This window comes from Schistocerca cancellata, chromosome 3, assembly GCF_023864275.1.
Source record: "Schistocerca cancellata isolate TAMUIC-IGC-003103 chromosome 3, iqSchCanc2.1, whole genome shotgun sequence".
NCBI lineage: Eukaryota > Metazoa > Arthropoda > Insecta > Orthoptera > Acrididae > Schistocerca > Schistocerca cancellata.
In genome coordinates this window covers 918,803,954-918,827,649 of record NC_064628.1, presented here as the reverse complement: position 1 = coordinate 918,827,649, position 23,696 = coordinate 918,803,954, and the positions used below count along the sequence as shown (strand labels likewise).

Below are 23,696 nucleotides of genomic sequence, written 5' to 3'. Positions count from 1 at the left end.
AAATCTTTCATTTGCTAACTATGCCTATCAGTAGTTAGTGCCTTCCGTAGTTTGAATCTTTTATTTAGCTGGCAGTAGTGGCGCTCGCTGTATTGCAGTAGTTCGAGTAACGAAGATTTTTGTGAGGTAAGTGATTTCTGAAAGGTATAGTTTAATGTTAGTCAGGGCCATTCTTCTGCAGGGATCTTTGATAGTCAGATTGCGTTGCGCTAAAAATATTGTGTGTCAGTTTAAGCATAGTCTTATAATACAAATAAGGACCAGGAGTGGCCCCAACACTGCTCCCTTGGGCACCCCCAACTTGACCATACTCACTTAGACCCCACATTACAGCCATTCTCAACACTGTGTAGCTAAAGTTAGAGGCGAACCAATTGTGATATAAAATGATCAATTATCCTTACATATACATACTTTCCAATGACTTCAGCAAACACTGATGGCATTGAAATATGTCTAAAATTTTCTCAATTATCCCCCTTTTTATGGAGCAGCTTTACTACTACTTTAATCGTTCAGGTAACTGACCATTCCTAAAAGATAATTTACAAATATGGCTAAATACAGGACTAATACATGCAGCACTGTACATTAATACTCTGCTAGGCACTCCATCATGTCCATGGGAGTCCTTAGTGTACAGTTATCAAATTATTGTCTCGATCGCCCCCTTGTTTGTATCACAGATGAATATTTCAGACATCAATATCGGAGAGGCATTTGGCAAGAGCTATATGATTTTATTTAATTCATCAGCAATGCTCAGAAAATGATTGTTAAGTACTGTACATGTATCTGATTCATAAGTTAGAGAAATATTTTTACTACGAACGGACTTTATACTGTAGACTTCTGCTGCTAACCAGACACTTCCCTCACAACTGACCATATGGTTTTAATTTTATCCTGTGAATTATCTATTCTATTTGCATACTATATACTCTTTGCTTTCCTAGTAACGTTTTAGTCACCTTACAGTACTGTTTGTAATCGGCTACTGTAGCTTGATTGTGACTACTAAAATCTGATATAATTCCCGCTTTGTTCTACACGATATCCTTGTTCTACTAGTCAGCCACCTAGGTTGCCTTTTACAGCTAGTACCCCGTTTAGAAGGCTCCAATGGAAAGCAACTCTCAAAGAACATCATAAATATATTAAGGAAAGCTTTATATTTGTCTCCTATGTTATAGGCACTATAAACATCCCGCCATCTATGTTCTTAACGAGCTTTAAAAAAGCTCTCTATTGCTGTTGGATTAACTTTCCTACATAGTTTGTAATTATATGTGACATTTGTTTGAGTACAAAAGCCCTTTACTGTTATGGCATCATGGTCTGAAAGGCCATTCACCCTTATACTTACAGAATGCCCTTCTAGTAGTGAAGAATCAATAAAAATATTGTCTATAGCTGTGCTACTGTTCCCCTGCACCCTAGTTGGGAAAAACCACAGTTTGCAACAGAATATATGAATTTAGGAGATCTAACAATATCCTTTTTTTTTCACCATCATAGACAAAATTTATCTTGAAGACACCACATGCAACTAATTTCTGGTACTTCTTATAAAGTGAATCAAGAATGCTCTCTAGCCTGAGACCTATATACGACAACAATTAGAAGTTTGGTTTCACCAAATTCAACTGCCCCTGCACAAAATTGAAATATCTGTTCAGCACAGCGCCGTGATACGTCTGTGGCATCAAATGGAATAATGTTTTCACATATGTGGCCACCCCGCAACCCAGCAACGAACTCCTTGTAAGCAGCCAGCTAATCTGTATACTGCTAAAGGAAGCCTCTGAATTGGCAAATTATTTAAGTGGTGCTCCGATATAGCAAAAATTTCAGATTCTACATCTATAGGCAGTTCACTAACTTCATCTCTGATACCTCTTATATTCTTATGAAATATGCTAATTCCTTCTCTACTTGGAAACATGACGCCCTTCGAACGTGAGTCCTTAGTTAGGGGGACTTCCAGTAAGCAGGTATACCTATTAGCTGACTTCAACCTAAAAACGGTGCAGCTCTAACATCAACTACTAGAGAAATTTTTCCATGAGCGATTCCGCCACCTCCCCCTAGACTGTCACCTATAAGTTTTGCCAACCTCCCCTTCCCACACCTATTGAGGTGAAGTTCATGCCTAGTGAAATCCTATCTGCTGATAGACCCAGCTGGCATAACTGAAATGTGACCCATGGCCTCTGCCATCAGTGCATTCTGCAGCCCCACATTACCGCGCCTAACAGCAGCATTAAGATAAGGCCAATCATGACGCTCAAACAGTTTCACGAAATGCACATTAGTGCCATCATTTAGAGTAGCTAACTTTACCAGGTTACCACCTAAATCATATTCCCTGTCGCTATCGAGACTGTTCCCTGCTTTACCCACTGTCACTACCTGATCCACTTTCGTAAAATTCCTACATAAGTCCTCTATGCTGTCAGTCACCTGACTAGGCTTCAAAATGTGGTGACCTGGTACTCACTCCGCAACACTTCCTGCAACTACTGATCCACACCTCTACTGTGCGCACTACATTGCAGCAGCATCTTCTTCTTCTGTTAGGCTTTATAACTGACTTAGGCTCCCTAACTGCTGAGGAATGCTGTATATTCCTCACACCTACAGCTACTAGAGGCTCCTGCCAACTCTGACAGTTGGTCAAATCTATTGCATATATGCAAAGTATAACTGTCTGAATACCTCCCCCTCCCAGCTGCCTTCTTGCCAACTGCCAGTTCCCATTCCCCAACACCCTTCACCCTCCTCAACCTACATAGTTTATCCTTTGCGTGTTGTAACTGCATCTGAAGGGCACGGATATTACGCTCCTGCTCCTCCATCAACATATTTCTACTAAAGATTCTGCATTCCCATTAGACAATCTCGCTAGAATGCCCACTAGCTTCCCTACAGCATTCCTCCCAATGAAAATACTTAGAACAAATTTGACACCGTAACCCACAATTCACAAACCTACGACGTAACCCACACTTCTCATTCATGGTAAAGTTGTACAGTTACAGAAAAAACCATACGTCTACGTTACCTACGTTCAGTTACATCAGTAGAACTATTTATTGAACTAACAATAGCAGTCTCGAAACTCTCTCTCTACTAAGAATGCAACAACTTGTATTAGTACTACTAAACCACAACTAAGACCAATACCAAAAAAAAAAAAAAAAAAATCACAAAATTATTAGTTAAAATCAAAACTTCAAGCGTCCACTGGAACACTCAACGAAGTTAAAACCCTGAATGAAAATTTTACTATAATATTTCACTAGAAACAATAATAAACGTCAGCTGAAAACTGAAGCATGAAATTTACAAAATATCTTCAACGCTCAGAAAACTCTAAAAACCGCGAGCGAACGTTTCCAAAACTTTATTAAATCGTAACATCACCACAAACAGCACGGAACACCGCTGAAAACTATTAAATTTAATGACAGTGTAACAATGCACAAATAACTTTGTCAGTACTTAGCTTTATAACCCTAACAGCTGCAAGTGCACGCCGCAAAAATGTTAATACACTACTGAGGCGTGAGGCTTGGACGAACGACGTAAGCACACTCGCGAATCACAGACCGCTCGAGTCAGTAACACAGGAAGAAAGACTGAGATTAACGAAAATCCACTAATAAGATTCATGTCTGGCGATCTGGGTGGCGAAATCATTGAGTCAAATTGTCCAGATCGTTCATCAAACTAACTGTTAACACTTGGGCCGCAGTGACATAGCCCATTGTCATCCATAAATATTCCATGGTTGTTTGGGAGTATGAAGTCCACAGATGACTGCAACTGGTCTCCAAGTAGCCGAACATAACTATTTCCAGTCAGTGATCGGTTCAGTTCCGTGTAAATACAGCCCACACCATTACAGAGCCACCATTGTCCAGATCGTTCTTCAAACTAACTGTTAACACTTGGGCCCCAGTGACATAGCCCATTGTCATCCATGAATATTCCATGGTTGTTTGGGAGTATGAAGTCCACAGATGACTGCAACTGGTCTCCAAGTAGCTGAACATAACAATTTCCAGTCAGTGATCGGTTCAGTTCCGTGTAAATACAGCCCACACCATTACAGAGCCACCAGAAGCTTGCAAAGTGCCTTGTTGACAACTTAGGGTATTGGGTTTGGGGTCTGCGCTACACTCGAACCCACCATCAGCTCTTACCAACTAAATTTTGGTGCCGACTGACCAGACGACTGTTTAACAATAGTATAGGGTTTAACCGATGTGGTCACGAGCCCAGGAGTGGTGCTGCCGGTGACGTAGTGCTATTAACATACTCACTCGTGTCGGTCGTCTGCTGCCATGGCCTATTAAAACAAAAGTTTTGCTGCACTTCCTAACCGACACGTTAGACGCACGCTCCACATCGATTTCAGCGATTAATTTCCCTCAGTGTTGCTTGTCTGTTACCACCGACAACACTACGGAAACATCTGTGCTCTCATTCGTTAAGAGGAGGCTGTCGGCCACTACGTTGTCCGTGATGAGAGGTAACGCCCGAAGTTTCGCATTCTCGACACAGTCTTGACACTGGATCTCGAAATATTGAATTTCCTAACGATTTCTGAAATGAAATTTCCTATGCGCCTAGCTCCAGCTACTATTCCGCGTTCAGAGCCTGTTCATTCTCGTCGCGCGGCAGTAATAATGTCGGAAACGCTTTCACCTGAATCACTGGCTACAAATGACAGCCCTGCCTATGCACAGCCTAAAGTAAGCAGCACTAACGCCATGTGTATATGTGCATATTGCTATCCCATGACTTTTGCCACCCCAGTCTAATGTGATAATAATACTCCACTTATAATATGAGGGTTACAATAATAGTTTCACAATACTTCTAAAACGGGTTTGTTTCATCTTTTAGGACAACGCATAATATCTTTCTCTTCCAGTGACGATGACAATTGTGTAGCTGCCTACAATGCGGGTTCAAACAAGCCCGCTCCCTTATGCAATGAGGGCACATCTTAGATGGCATGCGCTGGCAAGATAAGAGAGATGCAGACGATGTGAACACGTAACTTTCATTCTATAATATCCAAGAGCACCTTCTTAGCTCTCGGAGACATCCCCCTCTTGTGACGAGCATGTAAAATACATGGTGTTTCAAAAATGACAGGTATATTTGAAACGGCAATAAAAACTAAACGAGCAGCGATAGAAATACACCGTTTGTTGCAATATGCTTGGGACAACAGTACATTTTCAGGCAGACAAACTTTCGAAATTACAGTAGTTACAATTTTCAACATCAGATGGCGCTGCGGTCTGGGAAACTCTATAGTACGATATTTTCCACATATCCACCATGCGTAGCAATAATATGGCGTAGTCTCTGAATGAAATTACCCGCAACCTTTGACAACGTGTCTGGCGGAATGGCTTCACATGAAGATGAGATGTACTGCTTCAGCTGTTCAATTGTTTCTGGATCCTGGCTGTACACCTCGTCTTTCAAGTGTCCCCACAGAAAGAAGTCACAGGGGTTCATGTCTGGCGAATAGGGAGGCCAATCCGCGCCACCTCCTGTATGTTTCGGATAGCCCAAAGCAATCACACGATCATCGAAATATTCATTCAGGAAATTAAAGACGTCGGCCGTGCGATGTGGCCGGGCACCATCTTGCATAAACCACGAGGTGTTCGCAGTGTCGTCTAAGGCAGTTTGTATCGCTACAAATTCACGAAGAATGTCCAGATAGCGTGATGGAGTAATCGTTTCGGATCTGAAAAATGGGCCAATGATTCCTTTGGAAGAATTGGCGGCCCAGACCAGTACTTTTTGAGGATGCAGGGACGATGGGACTGCAACATGGGGCTTTTCGGTTCCCCATATGCACCAGTTCTGTTTATTGACGAAGCCGTCCAGGTAAAAATAAGCTTCGTCAGTAAACCAAATGCTGCCCACATGCATATCGCCGTCATCAATCCTGTGCACTATATCGTTAGCGAATGTCTCTCGTGCAGCAATGGTAGCGGCGCTGAGGGGTTGCCGCGTTTGAATTTTGTATGGATAGAGGTGTAAACTCTGGCGCATGAGACGATACGTGGACGTTGGCGTCATTTGGACCGCAGCTGCAACACGGCGAACGGAAACCCGAGGCCGCTGTCGGATCACCTGCTGCACTAGCTGCACGTTGCCCTCTGTGGTTGCCGTACGCGGTCGCCCTACCTTTCCAGCACGTTCATCCGTCACGTTCCCAGTCCGTTGAAATTTTTCAGACAGATCCTTTATTGTATCGCTTTTCGGTCCTTTGGTTACGTTAAACCTCCGTTGAAAACTTCGTCTTGTTGCAACAACACTGTGTTCTAGGCGGTGGAATTCCAACACCAGAAAAATCCTCTGTTCTAAGGAATAAACCATGTTGTCCACAGCACATTTGCACGTTGTGAACAGCACACGCTTACAGCAGAAAGACGACGTACAGAATGGCGCACCCACAGACTGCGTTGTCTTCTATATCTTTCACATCACTTGCTGCGCCATCTGTTGTTGAAAATTGTAACTACTGTAATTTCGAAAATTTGTCCGCCTGAAAATGTACTGTTGTCCCAAGCATATTGCAACAAACGGTGTATTTCTATCGCTGCTCGTTTAGTTTTTATTGGCGTTTCAAATATACCGGTCATTTTTGAAACACCCTGTAGGTACTATAATGCCGTATATAAGTTCAAAACACCGATCCTTTTAGAGCTACTACAAAGAGCTAAAGCGTGCTGCTGTTGGAAATGTGAAGCCCCACAAAACGTTACGTGAATTATTTTTAAATCTCTGGAATTTGCGAATCGTGCCTTCTGTGGTTCTCTTTCAATGGACGTCAGGCTTTAATACTGAACTCCACGTTATACAATTAACTCTTTCTCTTTAATTTGCACGTCAGGAACTTTAAACAGCAATTGCCACTTTCCGAAGTTCCTCTTCGGTAGATATTATTCAATTACTGCTTGTGATTTGCAAAGCTAGCTGTAGATTTGTTGGGGATCATTGTCAAATCCTGACCGTCAGTTTAATTTTTATTCCCTTTATGCCTGTAGATTCCCATTCTAGTATGTATGTCATAATCTGTCAATTCTTTACACAAAAACGGAATAGAAGCTTTCGAAATGTGGTGCTATATAATAATGCTGATGATTAGAAGGGTATATCACTTAACTAGTGAGGAGGTATTGAATAGAATTGGGGAGAAGAGAAAATTGTGGCACAACTTGACTAGAAGAAGGAATCGGTTGGTAGGACATATTCTGAGGCATCAAGAGATCATCAATTTAGTATTGGAGGGCAGCGCGGAGGGAAAAAATCGTAGAGGGAGACCAAGAGATGAATACACTAAGCAGATTCAGAACGATGTAGGTTGTAGTAGGTACTGGGAGATGAAGAAGATTGCGCAGGATAGAGTAGCATGGGGAGCTGCATCAAACCAGTCTCTGGACTGAAGACCACAACAGCAATATAATGAGGCAACACTTTCGTTTATTGCGACCTAACTATATTGGTTAAGCTGTAGCCTCTGTCGGAATTTACTGATCTGCAGGAGGTATAGATCTGCCTATAAGCCTTGGTAGTCCTATGAATTTTGCTGTAGTCTGCAGATGTCTTGTTAAGTAACTCCTCTTAGATAGTTTAATTTTGAACTATAATTTATATAATCACTTCATTCCTAGTTAGCTTACATTTTGATTTATCAAATCATCTGTGGTGTCACCGCCAGACACCACACTTGCTAGATGGTAGCTTTTAAATCGGCCGCGGTCCGCTAGTATAAGACGGACCCGCGTGTCGCCACTGTCAGTAATTGCAGACCGAGCGCCACCACACGGCAGGTCTAGAGAGACGTACTAGCACTCGCCCCAGTTGTACAGCCGACGTTGCTAGCCGTGGTTCACTGAGAATTACGCTCTCATTTGCCGAGACGATAGTTAGCATAGCCTTCAGCTACAGTTGCTACGACCTAGCAAGGTGCCGTATTCAATTGCTATAATATTTCTGTATCATCAAGAGCAATGTTCTACAAATGTGGATTAAAGTTAAGTATTCCAGAAGCTACGTACTTCTCTTTATAGCATTCATTACGTATCCTGTTACAGACCTCACGCCAGCCTGCGTGAGCTTATAGCGTGCATTTCGGTCTCCTCTAAAAACAGTGTTGGAAATTCTGCCGACACTTCATCATCTCCATTGATGTATACTGTTGTGTCACCTACCATCCTCTCTCTTCTCATCAGACTGAGTCTAATGTGCTATACACAATCGTGTATACCGTCTAACGGTTACTACAGAGTGATGTGCTAGTCTATCTGCTGTGCTGCTACAATTTTTGTTGTAGCTCGTCTTCATGTTCATAATAATCGTCATCATTCTCCTCGCTGTATTCATCCTCTTCACCACCTTCTCTGTTTCTGATTTCACATACACATTGTTTTATTCTCTACTAATGTCTTTCTCTTGTTCTTGGCTTTCCTAATCATTTCGGAATAGCTACTCTTCTTAATAAATGTTTGTAGTGGTTAAGAAATTGATTAAAATGTTTTCTCTAGAACAGACTGTGCTTCAGTGTCCCTTTATTGCGCCAGCGACATCTTCTTCCGTACATTTCGTGGAGAATTATGGAAAATCTTGCAAACACAATTTAATTAGTGGCTGAAATTGAGAATAATATAGTATGTCATTAGGATCTCCAGTAAGATATACTATATTTGTTGTCGATGGCAGTCAAAAAATGGAGCACTAATTCAAGATAAAATGTCCACACAACTATTTTTGCATAAATTTATGTACTCTTAGATAGTTAAACTGTAGAATTATGTCTAATATTTGTTATTGTTACCGGCAGCATCAATTTTCATTTTTCGTTATTATCACAGTAACGCCAAGAAATTCATTGTGTATTTATTAGCAATCTTTCTCAGTGAACAATCAGTTATTAATGCTCTTGCCCTTCTCTTTTGTCTCTGTTTTTGCAGTTTCTCATTTTGTCTTCACAAGGGAAATACGGAACAAGCTGCACGTCATATAGGTCATGTTGTTACACCAAACAAATAGCACCATCGTAATTGTAAAAACTGCCGACGCATCCACACTGTACATTCGATTACATAGAAGCATTACTGTTGTATCGGGGTGCCGCAGATATCAACCGAAACTTGAGCTATGGGGCTCAGTTTACACTAACAGATGCATTTGTAATGTTTCTGTGCTGGCATTAAATATGAAGACGTACAAATTATTTACAAAGGGTATTGTAGTATAAATTCCCGATTTGTAGATTGATTAAATTTTTTGATGTGTTACCTCGAAGAGTGTTCGTCGTGCTCGAATTTGCAGGAACAGGAATATTTTCCTAAAGATCGCTAGCTTAATTTAGTAAAACAGAAAGGCATAAATGAGTTTGTGAATAACGAATCTGTTTTACTAGACGTTCGCTTATCTCCGACGGAAGAATTTAAAAATTTACTAACTGAATCACACAATGTAAGTTCCATAGGGAATGCGACGTGTGGTATTTATTCAAGTGCAAGACTCTAGGAGAGTACAGTGATCTGGATTTAGTAGCTGGTGTGTCGCTATTTGCTGACGTTTTTAAGAATTTCCGCAGCCTTTGTCTTAAAACCTATGAGCTGTACTCTGTCCATTACGTTATTCCACCTGGATTGGCTTGGAAAGCTTTACTGAAAACTAGTAGAGCAGATGCATCATGTAGAAAGCCAGGCGTAAGGAACAGTTTCACCTCTAGTTATCTTGAGAGTATTGATAAATAGTACATCACATGTCACGATGTTAATAGCCTCTACAGCTGGACAATGATTCCCGTCTTTGCTTGGCTTAGCTCGAAAACTCGTGAAAATTTTGATGCGATAAATACACGAGATGATTTCGATATTGCATGTCTTTTAGATCTTGAATATCCTAAAAGTATCAACTATCTACAGTCTCAGGAACCACTGCTCCATGAGAAAATCATACCACCAACTAGCTGCATCAGCAGCATCATCCCTTGTGGTTCAGGAAGTTGATTTCTACTTTGCGTGATATGAATAACGATGCTTGTGTCAGTTTAATACTTCACTTACTTACGAGGATAGGAGGGTTGATTCTTCAGGTTTCACTGTGAATTCCAGATATAACATTTAGTTTGTAAACAAAAACGGTGTTGCATTTCTGAAAGATGAGTAAAGTGGTGAACCTAATACTGAATTCATCGGCCTATGGGTTAAAACGTATGCACTCGAGACTGAAACAGGGAGTGAAACAATCTTGTCTTAAAGAGCTAACCACTGACGATTACCGACAATGTGTACTGAATTCGGATGTGGGGCGGGGGTGGCGAATCGCACAATAACACTGGGTGGCGGCGGAGGGGTGAAGTGGACTGCGGTAGTCGTCATGGGGTTGTGGACCACTGCGGATGCGGCGGGGCGGAGCCTCTTCGTAGTTTATAGGTCCCCATTTAAATACAGTACAACACAATATTATAACTAGAGTTTGTCTCCTGCGTACATCAGTTTCAATTCTACTTGAGAAGTTACACGGTTCTGACACAACTTCCTCCTGCCCTTAGCCACGATGAACAGAAAGTGTTAGTTTCAGTTTTATAGCCAGGTTTATTTAAAAGGTTAAATAAAACCCCCTTATGCAAGTACAACGCATAATGAAATAAATAAGAATCAATATGAATAATAAGCTGTAAGTTTCTTAAGCAACGGTACAAGGATAAACAGAAACAAGAAGGACAGGTAAGATTGCAAGCTTACCAGCCTGTTCTTCCATTTCCTCTTTAATTAACTGCAGCTTGCGCTCCTCTGTGTTATTCTCTGCCTTACATATTATAGTATAATTTCCTATATCCCTACGATTTTTCGTCTCGTTTTTGGTTTCTGTAATGAATGCTATTTCACATCTTATCTCTTCTAGCATCTTTTGCAGTTCCTGTTCCATTGTGGCTATCTCTCCGATACACCAAAGTCCTTCAATTTCTTTTACCGGCTCGTTATATGGATTTCCATCCGACTTTTTCTCTTATGCAACCTGCCAGTAATTTCTAATTTCGACTGGTGACGTGAGGAGACACTCGTGGTCTAGGGGGCCGGCACGGTAGCTCAGCGTGATCGGTCAGAGGGTTGCGTGCTCTCTGTAATAAATAAACTGAGTCAAGGAATCAACGATCAACTTGAACGGAGGTCTTGTGACGTCCGCCAGACCAAACGCAACGAACTATAACGAACAAAACGACAAAAAAAAAGAAGAAAAAGGAAAAGGGGTAGCGTTTTTGATTCATAATCAAAACGTCTTCGGTTCCGGGTTCGATCCCCGCCACTGTCTAAATTTTGATAAATAATTACCATTGGCGGCCGAAGACTTCCGGCATAAGAAGTCAGCCTCATTCTGCCAACGGCCTTGTCAAAGAGGGCGGAGGAGCGGATAGAGGTTCAGGGCACTCTCTTGTCCTAGGGGTTGGAAATTGCCCCTAAAGGCGGAAGAATCAGCAATGATCAACGACATGAGGATGCAGAAGGCAATGGAAACCACTGCATTAAAGACACGTAACGTGTATCCACAGGACATGTGGCCTGTAATTGAAGAAGTGTCATGATGATCTCTCCATTGGCAAAAGATTCCGGAATAGTCTCCCATTCGAATCTCCGGGAGGAGACTGCCAAGGGGGAGGTTACCATGAGAAAAAGATTGAATAATCAAAGAAAGGATAACGTTCTACGAGTCGGGGCGTGGAATGTCGGAAGCTTGAACGTGGTAGGGATACTAGAAAATCTGCAAAGGGAAATGCAAAGGCTCAATCTAGATATAGTAGGGGTCAGTGAAGTGAAGTGGAAGGAAGACAAGGATTTCTGGTCAGATGAGTATCGGGTAATAACAACAGCAGCAGAAAATGGTATAACAGGTGTAGGATTCGTTATGAATAGGAAGGTAGGGCAGAGGGTTTGTTACTGTGAACAGTTCAGTGACCGGGTTGTTCTAATTAGAATCGACAGCAGACCAACACCGACAACGATAGTTCAGGTATACATGCCGACGACGCAAGTTGAAGATGCGACAACGATAGTTCAGGTATACATGCCGACGACGCAAGTTGAAGATGAACAGATAGAGAAAGTGTGCGAGGATATTGAAAGGGTAATGCAGTATGTAAAGGGGGACGAAAATGTAATAGTCATGGGCGACTGGAATGCAGTTGTAGGGGAAGGAGTAGAAGAAAAGGTTACAGGAGAATATGGGCTTGGGACAAGGAATGAAAGAGGAGAAATACTAATTGAGTTCTGTAAGAAGTTTCAGATAGTAATAGCGAATACCCTGTTCAAGAATCACAAGAGGAGGACGTATACTTCGAAAAGGCCGGGACATACGGGAAGATTTCAATTAGATTACATCATGGTCAGACAGAGATTCCGAAATCAGATACTGGATTGTAAGGCGTACCCAGGGGCAGATATAGACTCAGATCACAATATGGTAGTGATGAAGAGTAGGCTGAAGTTCAAGACATTAGTCAGGAAGAACCAATACGCAAAGAAGTGGGATACGGAAGTACTAAGAAATGACGAGATACGGTTGAAGTTCTCTAACGCTATAAATACAGCAATAAGGAATAGCGCAGTAGGCAGTACAGTTGAAGAGGAATGGACATCTCTAAAAAGGGCCATCACAGAAGTTGGGAAGGAAAACATGGGTACAAAGAAGGTAGCTGCGAAAAACCATGGGTAACAGAAGAAATACTTCAGTTGATTGATGAAAGGAGGAAGTATAAACATGTTCCGGGGAAATCAGGAATACAGAAATACAAGTCGCTGAGGAATGAAATAAATAGGAAGTGCAGGGAAGCTAAGACGAAATGGCTGCAGGAAAAATGTGAAGACATCGAAAAAGATATGATTGTCGGAAGGACAGACTCAGCATACAGGAAAGTCAAAACAACCTTTGTTGACATTAATAGCAACGGTGATAACATTAAGAGTGCAACGGGAATTCCACTGTTAAATGCAGAGGAGAGAGCAGATAGGTGGAAAGAATACATTGAAAGCCTCTATGAGGGTGAAGATGTGATTGAAGAAGAAACAGGAGTCGATTTAGAAGAGAAAGGCGATCCAGTATTAGAATCGGAATTTAAAAGAGCTTTGGAGGACTTACGGTCAAATAAGGTAGAAGGGATAGATAACATTCCATCAGAATTTCTAAAATCATTGGGGCAAGTGGCAACAAAACGACTATTCACGTTGGTGTGTAGAATATATGAGTCTGGCGATATACCATCTGACTTTCGGAAAAGCATCATCCACACAATTCCGGAGACGGCAAGAGCTGACAAGCGCGAGAATTATCGCACAATCAGCTTAACAGCTCATGCATCGAAGCTGCTTACAAGAATAATATACAGAAGAATGGAAAAGAAAATTGAGAATGCGCTAGGTGACAATCAGTTTGGCTTTAGGAATAGTAAAGGGACGAGAGAGGCAATTCTGACGTTACGGCTAACAATGGAAGCAAGGCTAAAGGAAAATCAAGACACTTTCATAGGATTTGTCGACCTGGAAAAAGCGTTCGACAATATAAAATGGTGCAAGCTGTTCAAGATTGTGAAAAAAGTTGGGGTAAGCTATAGGGAGGACGGGTCATATACGGTATGTACAACAACCAAGAGGGAATAATAAGTGTGGACGATCAAGAACGAAGTGCTCTTATTAAGAAGGGTGTAAGACAAGGCTGTAGCGTTTCGCTCCTACTCTTCAATCTGTACATCGAGGAAGCAATGATGGAAATAAAAGAAAGGTTCAGGAGTGGAATTAAAATACAAGGTGAAAGGGTATCAATGATACGATTCGCTGATGACATTGCTATCCTGAGTGAAAGTGAAGAAGAATTAAATGATCTGCTGAACGGAATGAACAGTCTAATGAGTACACAGTATGGTTTGAGAGTAAATCAGAGAAAGACGAAGGTAATGAGAAGTAGTAGAAATGAGAACAGCGAGAAACTTAACATCAGGATTGATGGTCACGAAGTCAATGAAGTTAAGGAATTCTGCTACCTAGGCAGTAAAATAACCAATGACGGACGGAGCAAGGAGGACATCAAAAGCAGACTCGCTGTGGCAAAAAAGGCATTTCTGGCCAAGAGAAGTCTACTATTATCAAATACCGGCCTTAATTTGAGGAAGAAATTTCTGAGGATGTACGTCTGGAGTACAGCATTGTATGGTAGTGAAACATGGACTGTGGCAAAACCGGAACAGAAGAGAATCGAAGCATTTGAGATGTGGTGCTATAAACGAATTTTGAAAATTAGGTGGACTGATAAGGTAAGGAATGAGGAGGTTCTACGCAGAATCGGAGAGGAAAGGAATATGTGGAAAAAACTGATAAAGAGGTGGAATAGGATGATAGGACATCTGCTAAGACATGAAGGAATGACTTCCATGGTACTAGAGGGAGCTGTAGAGGACAAAAACTGTAGAGGAAGACAGAGATTGGAATACGTCAAGCAAATAATTGAGGACGTAGGTTGCAAGTGCTACTCTGAGATGAAGAGGTTAGCAGAGGAAAGGACGGAATTTGTGGCGGGCCGCATCAAACCAGTCAGTAGACTGATGACCAAAAAAAAAAAAAAAAGACCTGACGAAGGCTGTGCAGGTGTAGTTGGAAGTGGAGCTGCCGCTTTACGTCCTTCCACTGTGCGTGATTCCGTTCTAAGGGTTTACTCCACAATGAGCTTCGCTAAGCCTTTACATCGCCCTTCCCACCTCCGAGGCCGTTCATCAGTAAATTGTTAGTAACTCCCGAACTGTTGCTCTCGACACAAGAGAATGAATCTCATGATCTTCGTCTTTGTGTACACCCCGAACACAAATTCGTAATCAAAACGAATCGTGCTGACTGAACGCAATTTTTGTAATCGGAGTACAGTAGGTAACAGTTCGACATCTCGCCTGCGGGCACGGCTAGAGTCAACAGACTTCTGCGTGTCTTATCTTGCCCGGCCAATCACCTGAGCTGCGCCTCCTAGCCTATCTATCAGCCGGTCTGAAGCAGTTAGTTACGTACGGTTCATCACACTCGGGACACGTGGGTCGTACAATCCTTCAGGTATCACCCAAGTGCTGTGGGAAGCGTTGTTGACATCTTTACGCGAGAAAGATGTTGAATTTTCTTGTACATGCGTATGGCTCAAATGGCTCTGAGCACTATGGGACTTAACAGCTGAAGTCATCAGTCCCCTTTGTACATGCGTATGAAGGCAGCTTACAGGACAGACTAATACCTTTGCTCACCCCTGGGTTTTTAATTTGGAGTGGATGTATTCACTTTACAACTGGAACTCTTTCGTGTTAAGTAGTCTACTCTGATAAATTATACATACTTTTCAGATGTGGAAATATCATAACTTACAACAATATTGTCAATACCTTTACGTATTTTTGCAAATAACAGAGACAATTTAGATGTGGAAATAACACTGTGACAATCAATTTGAGAGTTCCAAAAGCCAACACTGCGGTGTACGTAATGAATGGCTCTACCATTTTAATGGACGTGTACATGTGTGTGTGTGTGTGTGTGTGTAAAGAGAGAGGGAAAAGAGAGAGAGAAAAGGAGAAAGAGAAAGACAGGTAGAGATCCATAGAGAGAGGGGCAGAAAGGAGGGGAAAGGCAGCCACCACATGTGACGTCATAAGTACGGTACTAGGTACGATAGGGTGCTAAGTTGCTAATTATATGTACCGTGGCCTGAAAACTCCATAGATATGTTACTAACTGTCAGCAGTGTGTGACTGGTTTGATGCGACCCGCCACGATTTCCTCTCCTTCATATCAGAGCAGCAATTGCAGCCTGTGTCCTCAATCATTTGACGTATGTGTTCCAATCTCTCCCTTCCCCTAGAGATTTTACCCTCTACAGCTCCTTCTAGTACCATGGGAGTTATTCCCTGATGTCTTAACACATGTCCTATCATCTTGTTCCCTTTTCTTGTCGGTGTTTTAGATGTATTCCTTTCCTCAACGATTCTACAGAGAACATTCTCATTACTTACCTTCTTAATGCGTCCAGTTTTCAACGTTCTTCCGTCGCACCACATCTCAAATGCTTCGACTCTCTTCTGTTCCGGTTTCCCCACAGCCCATGTATCAATATCATACAATGCTGTCATCCAAACGTCGCTTCTCAGAAATTTCTTCCGCGAATTAATACCTATGTTTGATCCTAGCAGACATCTCTTGACCGGTCTGCTTTTAACGTCCTCCTTGCTCTGTCCGCCAAGGGTCGTTGTCTACTTCGTGATCACCAGTACTGAAGTTAGGTTGTTCGCTGTGCTCACTTTTGCTACTCCTCATTGATTTCGCTTTTCATCGGTTTACTTTGTAATGGTCGCCTGGTCGTAGATATAGCTAATTGCTATAATCGCACTATTTCACTCCCATTTACGGAGCTTGTTAGCACTTGATGTTAGGTTGGCGCCATTAAAATGCATTGTGTTGTGGTAATCGCTGCTACTTGCTGGATCGCTGCTGTGTCTCGATGCTGATGCTGGCTCTAAATCTGGTTGTCTAGGGTTAAAAACATGAGGTCCCGTGTTTTTTATATGCTTTTGATGATAAAGAACGAGCGAAACCAACAAATATGTAAACTTCAAATATTTATTACTCTGGTGGGCATCTTAATTCCACTGTCCACCAAAGACCATGACACAACACAAAGTAGTATTTCCGTTACATGTTCTTTGCATTGTTTATCCACCTCAAACAATAACACACAAACACACTTTACCAAAGTGACATTCCGACTGCCTCTCGACCGTTCTTGCTGCTTGTATTTATAACATTGTAAAAGAACTACTAAAAAGAGATATAGTTTACAAGTCACATGTACATCTGTTATCATAATTTGTGCAGAAAAGTTATTAATTTGCCTCGAGTGACATAATTTAACATGTTATTAAAATGACAGACAGATTTGTTGACTTGACAGAATAATTCTTTGTTACAAAAAGACCGTTTTTTAGAAGTTTGTCAATTGACTTCTCTAATTTGCATAAATAAGTAAATAACATGAATTATTAAGAATTACATTGGTTTTCGTCTAAAATAGGATTGATTTCGTGAATACTGAGTGAAAACGCTCCTAGTGAACAAATAGGTTTCACTGGGTGATTTTTATTTAAGGAGATCCAAAATACCTAAGTTGCCCACTATTTTTCGTACTTCATATTAATTATTTAAGATGAACTCAGTGTTTTTACATGATGACATTTGCTATATCAGTGATCAAGTGATATAAACCTTTGTGTGGGTCAGTTATTCAGTATAATTTAATGGGTTGACTGTTTATGCAGACATGTTATGCAATCATTGTTAACATACACAATAACTTTTCTATAATCATAAATACTCGTTAAACTGGTTGAATTTGGAGGGTATCGCATACTTCGGTACAGTAAAGCCTTTAATATGTTCCGTTACAACTTTCAGACCCTATTCTGTACTCATCAGATCGTTAATTCCATTCGGCAGATCCTATACGTCTTCTTCACTTTCACTGAGTATAGCAATGTCATCAATGAGTTATCACTGAAATGCTCTCCCCTTGCATTTTAACCCCATTTTTTAATCTTTCTATTATTTGTGTATTTGCTTCTTCGATGTATAGCTTGAACAGTGAGAGGAAAAGACTACTTACGCCCCTGTTAATCTGAACACTTGATTCTTGATCTTCCAGTCTTATTGTTACCTCTTGGTTCTTGTAAATATTGAATAGTACCCGTCTTTCCCTATAGCTTAGCGCAATTTTTATCAGAATTTCGAACATCTTGGACCATTGGACACTGTCCAAAGCTATATTCAGACCGACAAATCCTGTGAACGTCTTTGGATTTTTCTTCAGTCTTGCTTCCATTATCAGCTGCAACGTCAGAGTTGCCTTCAGCTTTTCTAAAGCCAAACTGTTCGTCATATAACACTTTCTCAGTTTGATTTTCAATTCTTCTGTGCATTGAAACTTCCTGGCAGATTAAAACTGTGTGCCCGACCGAGACTCGAACTCGGGACCTTTGCCTTCCGCGGGCAAGTGCTCTACCATCTGAGCTACCGGAGCACGACTCACGCCCGGTACTCACAGCTTTACTTCTGCCAGTACCTCGTCTCCTACCTTCCAAACTTTACAGAAGCTCTCCTGCGAAACTTGCAGAACTAGCACTCCTGAAAGAAAGGATATTGCGGAGACATGGCTTAGCCACAGCCTGGGGGATGTTTCCAGAATGAGATTTTCACTCTGCAGCGGAGTGTGCGCTGATATGAAACTTCCTGGCAGATTAAAACTGTGTGCCCGACCGAGACTCGAACTCGGGACCTTTGCAGAAGTAAAGCTGTGAGTACCGGGCGTGAGTCGTGCTCCGGTAGCTCAGATGGTAGAGCACTTGCCCGCGAAAGGCAAAGGTCCCGAGTTCGAGTCTCAGTCGGGCACACAGTTTTAATCTGCCAGGAAGTTTCATATCAGCGCACACTCCGCTGCAGAGTGAAAATCTCATTCTGGAAACATCCCCCAGGCTGTGGCTAAGCCATGTCTCCGCAATATCCTTTCTTTCAGGAGTGCTAGTTCTGCAAGTTTCGCAGGAGAGCTTCTGTAAAGTTTGGAAGGTAGGAGACGAGGTACTGGCAGAAGTAAAGCTGTGAGTACCGGGCGTGAGTCGTGCTCCGGTAGCTCAGATGGTAGAGCACTTGCCCGCGGAAGGCAAAGGTCCCGAGTTCGAGTCTCGGTCGGGCACACAGTTTTAATCTGCCAGGAAGTTTCATATCAGCGCACACTCCGCTGCAGAGTGAAAATCTCATTCTGGCTTCTGTGCATTGTTCTTGTTAGCAATATGGATGCGTGAGCTGGTATGCTGATTGTCGAAATTGTGTGGATGATGTTTTTCCGAACATCAGATAGAACTTCGCGTCTCATACGTTCTGCGTACCAACATGAATAGTCATGTTGTTGCCACTTCCCCAACGAATTTAGAAATTCTAATGAAATGTTATCATTCCCTTCTGCGTTATTCTATCTTAAGTCCTAAAAAAATTTTTGTAAAATTCTGATTCTAATACTGGATCCTCTATATCTTCTATATCGGTTCCTGTTTCTTCTTCTATCACGTCTTCCCCATCGTACAGGTCTTCACCTATCCGCTCTCTTCTCGGCATTTAACACAGGAATTCTCCTTGCACTCTTACCATCCTTGATTTTAATTCTACCGAAGGTTGTTATGATTTTTCTATATGCTGAGTCAGTCCTCCTGACAATCATTTCTATTTCGATTTCTTCACATTTCTCCTGCAGACATTTCGCCTTAGCATCCATACACTTCCTATTTATTTCATTCCTATATGTCGTATATTCCTATATTCCTGAATTTTCCTAAACATTTTCATACATTTCTTTTAACAATCTTTTCTTCCTATCTTACGTGGTTGCCCTTATTAGAGGTGTATGCCCTCTGAACTACTACTTGTCGCAGTATCTGAAGCCGCAGGGAACTTCAAGCTTATCTTATCATTCCTTAGTACATCCGTATCTCACTTCTTTAGCCATTGATCCTTCCTAATTAGCATTTTAAACTTCAGCCTACCGATCGCCATTATCAAACTATGATCTAAGTCTGTATCTGCTTCTGGGTACGCCTTACAATCCAGTATCTGATTTCGGAATCTGTGCCAAACCCTGATGTTATATAACTGAAAACTTCCCGTAACCTCAGGCCTTTTTCAAGTACACCTCCTCCTCTTATGGTTCTTGAACAGATTATTCGCTACAACTAGCTGAAATTTTTCGCGGAACTCAATTAGTCTTTCTCCTCTCTCATTTCAAGTACCAAGCCTATTCTCTCCCACAAACCTTTCATCTACTCATTCCCATTGAAACGTATTCTAGATCGGCATGACTATCAGATTTACCTCTCTCTTCATGTACTGAATTACACGTTCTATATCTTGATGCACTTTCTCTCTCTGTTCATCTTCGGCTTGATGTCGGTGTTGGTTTGCTATTCTGATGAGAACAACCCTATCACAGAACTGTTCACAGTAACTCAATCTCTGCCCTACGTTCCTCTTCATAACGGTTCAAAATGGTTCAAATGGCTCTGAGCACTATGGGACTTAGCTTCTGAGGTCATCAGTCCCCTAGTTAGAACTACTTAAACCTAACTAACCTAAGGACATCACACACATCCATGCCCGAGGCAGGATTCGAACCTGCGACCGTAGCGGTCGCGCGGTTCCAGACTATAGCGCCTAGAACCGCTCGGCCATCTACATAACGAATCCTACTCCCGTTATACCATTTTCTGCTGCTGTTGGTATTGTTTTATAGTCATCTGATATGAAATCATGGTCTTCTTTGTATGTCACTTCACTGAACCCCACTATGTCTAGATTGAGCCCGAGCATTTTGCTTTTCAGTTTTTCTAGCGTTCCTACCACGTTCAAACTTCTGACATTCTATGCTCCGACTCTCAGAACATTGGTTATTCAGTCTTTTTCTCATAGTCACCTCCACCTTGGCAGTCCTCTCTCGGAGATCCGAAAGGAGGACTAGTCTGGGATCTTTTGCCATCACGACACTTTTTAGATTACAGGCTACATGTCCTGTGGACACCCATTACGTGTCTTTAATGCAGTGGCTTCCATTGCCTTCTGCATTCTCATGCCGTTGATGATTGCTGGTTCTTCCTCATCTAGGGACAGTTTACCATCCACAGGGCAAGAGAGTGCCCTGAATGTCAGTGTGCTCCTCTGCCCCCAGTGACAATGCCGTTGGCTGAATGAAGGTGACTTATTGTGCCTGAAACCGTCGTCCCCATTGCTTGATGGTTTTTATTCAAGATATAAGCGTTGGTGTGGTCCTAAACCGGGACCGCTAGACAATGAGTGCATGATGTAGATAATAATATTGTTCTCTTCTCTGATAGTAAGCAAAAAGATCAGAATGCGTTGAATGGAATGAAGGCTACTGAGAGCAGATTATGAATTGAGGATAAACAAAATAACACGAAAGGTTTAAGAAGCAGCAAATCGTAAATCATTATCAAAGAAGCTTTTGACACTTACCATATCATCAGCGAGTATGAAAATGATGTTGGGCTTTTTCGTATCAGCAGACGAGGAAGTCGCCAGCAAGCATGCGAATGCTAGGAGTAACGTGGTGTGCATCTTTTGCGATCCCTGCACCACAGCAAAAGAACTGAAAAAAGAAGTTTTTAATTAATCTGAACAGTGTGATGTCTAAGACAAAAATCTGAACAGTGTGATTTGGCCGGCCGCGGTGGTCTAGCGGTTCTAGGCGCTCAGTCCGGAACCGCGCGACTGCTACGGTCGCAGGTTCGAATCCTGCCTCGGGCATGGATGTGTGTGATGTCCTTAGGTTAGTTAGGTTTAAGTAGTCCTAAGTTCTAGGGGACTGATTACCACAGATGTTAAGTCCCATAGTGCTCAGAGCCATTTGAACCATTTGAACAGTGTGATGTCTAAGACAAACCTGTAAATTCATTTCTTTTACATTCCTTTGAATTTATTTTTGGTTGCCTGCGTGAACTACACTCTATCATAAGAGATATTTGGGACTTGACTTGACTTTCTAGTTTTTCACTTCTGAAGAACGGAAGCTGCGAACCTGATGAATGGGTTCCACTTGGTAAGATGTTATTTTGGCACGTGGAGACGTGCAACAAAATTTAAAGGAATATGAATTCGGTGTCGAACTAGGAGAACGTGGGAAACCACGTTGCGATACACACATTAGCAACGCATCAAATAAGAAACAATGGGTGTGTTTGTCTCAATAAAATAGTTTACCATTTGCTATTTATTAGTTTCACTTTGCTTGCGAATGCTGGGTGTTAAAAAAAAAAGTGTCGCATACGTTGAATGATGGTCGTACTCATCGAATTAAGAAAGATACATCTAATGCACATGGGACTGGAAACGCATACTTTCCGAGATAAACACGTGTTTGTAGGAAGGGCTGCACGGAACTTGGTTGCGCACTTCCTCCTTTGCTGATACGAAACCGCCCAACATCATTTTAGTCGTTGCATTGGTGCTTCTTCAAATGTGTCAGGCGTGTATTGTGATGTCTTCCTCTAGTAGCCTATCTACCATTAGGCGGTCTGCAGTCAGTTTTGTGGTTCGAGTCCTGTTGCAGGGTACACTAGTTTTCGTCGCGTTTTTGTTCCTTATTGTACAATACTGTAAGCCCTGGGTACGTCTCATTTTATTTTAGTTTTCTTCCAAGCGCGGATTCATTTACGTGTTTACTGTTATTGCGCTGGTTGTAAGTAAAACAGGTGTAGCACATTTAAATTTTATCTCTTACACCACTTTTTAGCAGCGGAAGCCTACTGATTCGCAGGTGAAATGGCGGATATATACTCTGTTGTGGTTTAGCAAATGGACGTAGCCTGCGTGTCCGTACCCTGTACTGAAGTCCGCAGCTCGTGGTCGTGCGGTAGCGTTCTCGCTTCCCGCACCCTGGTTCCTGGGTTCGATTCCCGGCGGGGTCAGGGATTTTCTCTGCGGCGTGACGACTGGGTGTTGTGTGATGTCCTTAGGTTACTTAGGTTTAAGTAGTTCTACGTTCTAGGGGACTGATGACCGTAGATGGCTCTGAGCACTATGGGACTTAACATCTCTGGTCATCAGTCCCCTAGAACTTAGAACTACTTAAACCTAACTAACCTAGGGACATCACACAACACCCATTCATCACGAGCAAGAGAAAATCCCTGACCCCGCCTGGAATCGAACCCGGGAACCCGGGCGTGGGAAGCGAGAACGCTACCGCACGACCACGAACTGCGGACGACCATAGATGTTAAGTCCCACAGTGCTCAAAGCCATTATTTTGAACCTCTGCTGAAAAATATCCACAGCGCAGAGTGTCGGCAGACTTTCCATCGCAGGGTCACAGGTACCCTTACACCTCGGAGGTGACAGTCGAAGGCCCAGCACAGTCCGCACACATGACATGGAGAAGTGTACACTACGTTCGGTGGAAGAAACCTCTGGGACCAGTGTGTGACAGCAGCAGAAGGCGTGTCTCACTCTCTTGCCCGGCAGGGGGGGGGGGGGGGGGGGTACGTAATGAACAACTGCTGTACCCATACCATACCATCTACAGCACGTTGAGGCCATAAAGCCACAGGATCATCATGGCAAACAGCGTTTCCGTCCACGGCTCTTTCAGAAGAATTGCCTGTTCCCTTGTAGTGACCAATGTTGTCACTCCAGTCGAAGCGATTGGTAGCCAGGAAATTCTACCTCTCAATCCAGCTGTTTTAGTGCCTGAACTCTCCCTTGTGCGTCGATCTGAATCCCAAGGATCAATAGTTTTGAGCGGTTCTCTGCGGCTCGTTGACTGTCACTTGCTCTGGTTAATGATCAAGAACCGTCTACGTCCGCGACTGCCGATGCCATATTACCTCGTGGCCGTTGTAAAAATCGCGTCCAACCAGAGCGTGCGGTGGCTCGAAAAACCAAGAAATATAAATATTGAAGAGGCGGAAGTGCAAGACTGGCAACCTCTGACTCGTCAATGGACACACCAGTGGATCATAACACACATTTATGTCGTAATTCAGTTGGTCGACATATAAAAATTCGTTTGTTGTT

At 42.3% G+C, this 23,696-nt stretch overlaps 1 protein-coding gene across 1 annotated transcript in view; it reads right to left on the bottom strand.

The window, feature by feature from the left end:
- The window catches only part of LOC126176652 (arylsulfatase B-like), a 180,513-nt gene extending 159,272 nt beyond the window's left edge, over window positions 1-21,241 (bottom strand). The window contains exon 1 of the mRNA XM_049923810.1: window positions 21,138-21,241. Coding sequence (XP_049779767.1) covers window positions 21,138-21,239 — 102 coding nt within the window. The 5' untranslated portion in view covers window positions 21,240-21,241. The remainder of the gene's footprint in view (window positions 1-21,137) is intronic.
- Window positions 21,242-23,696: the final 2,455 nt, after the last annotated feature.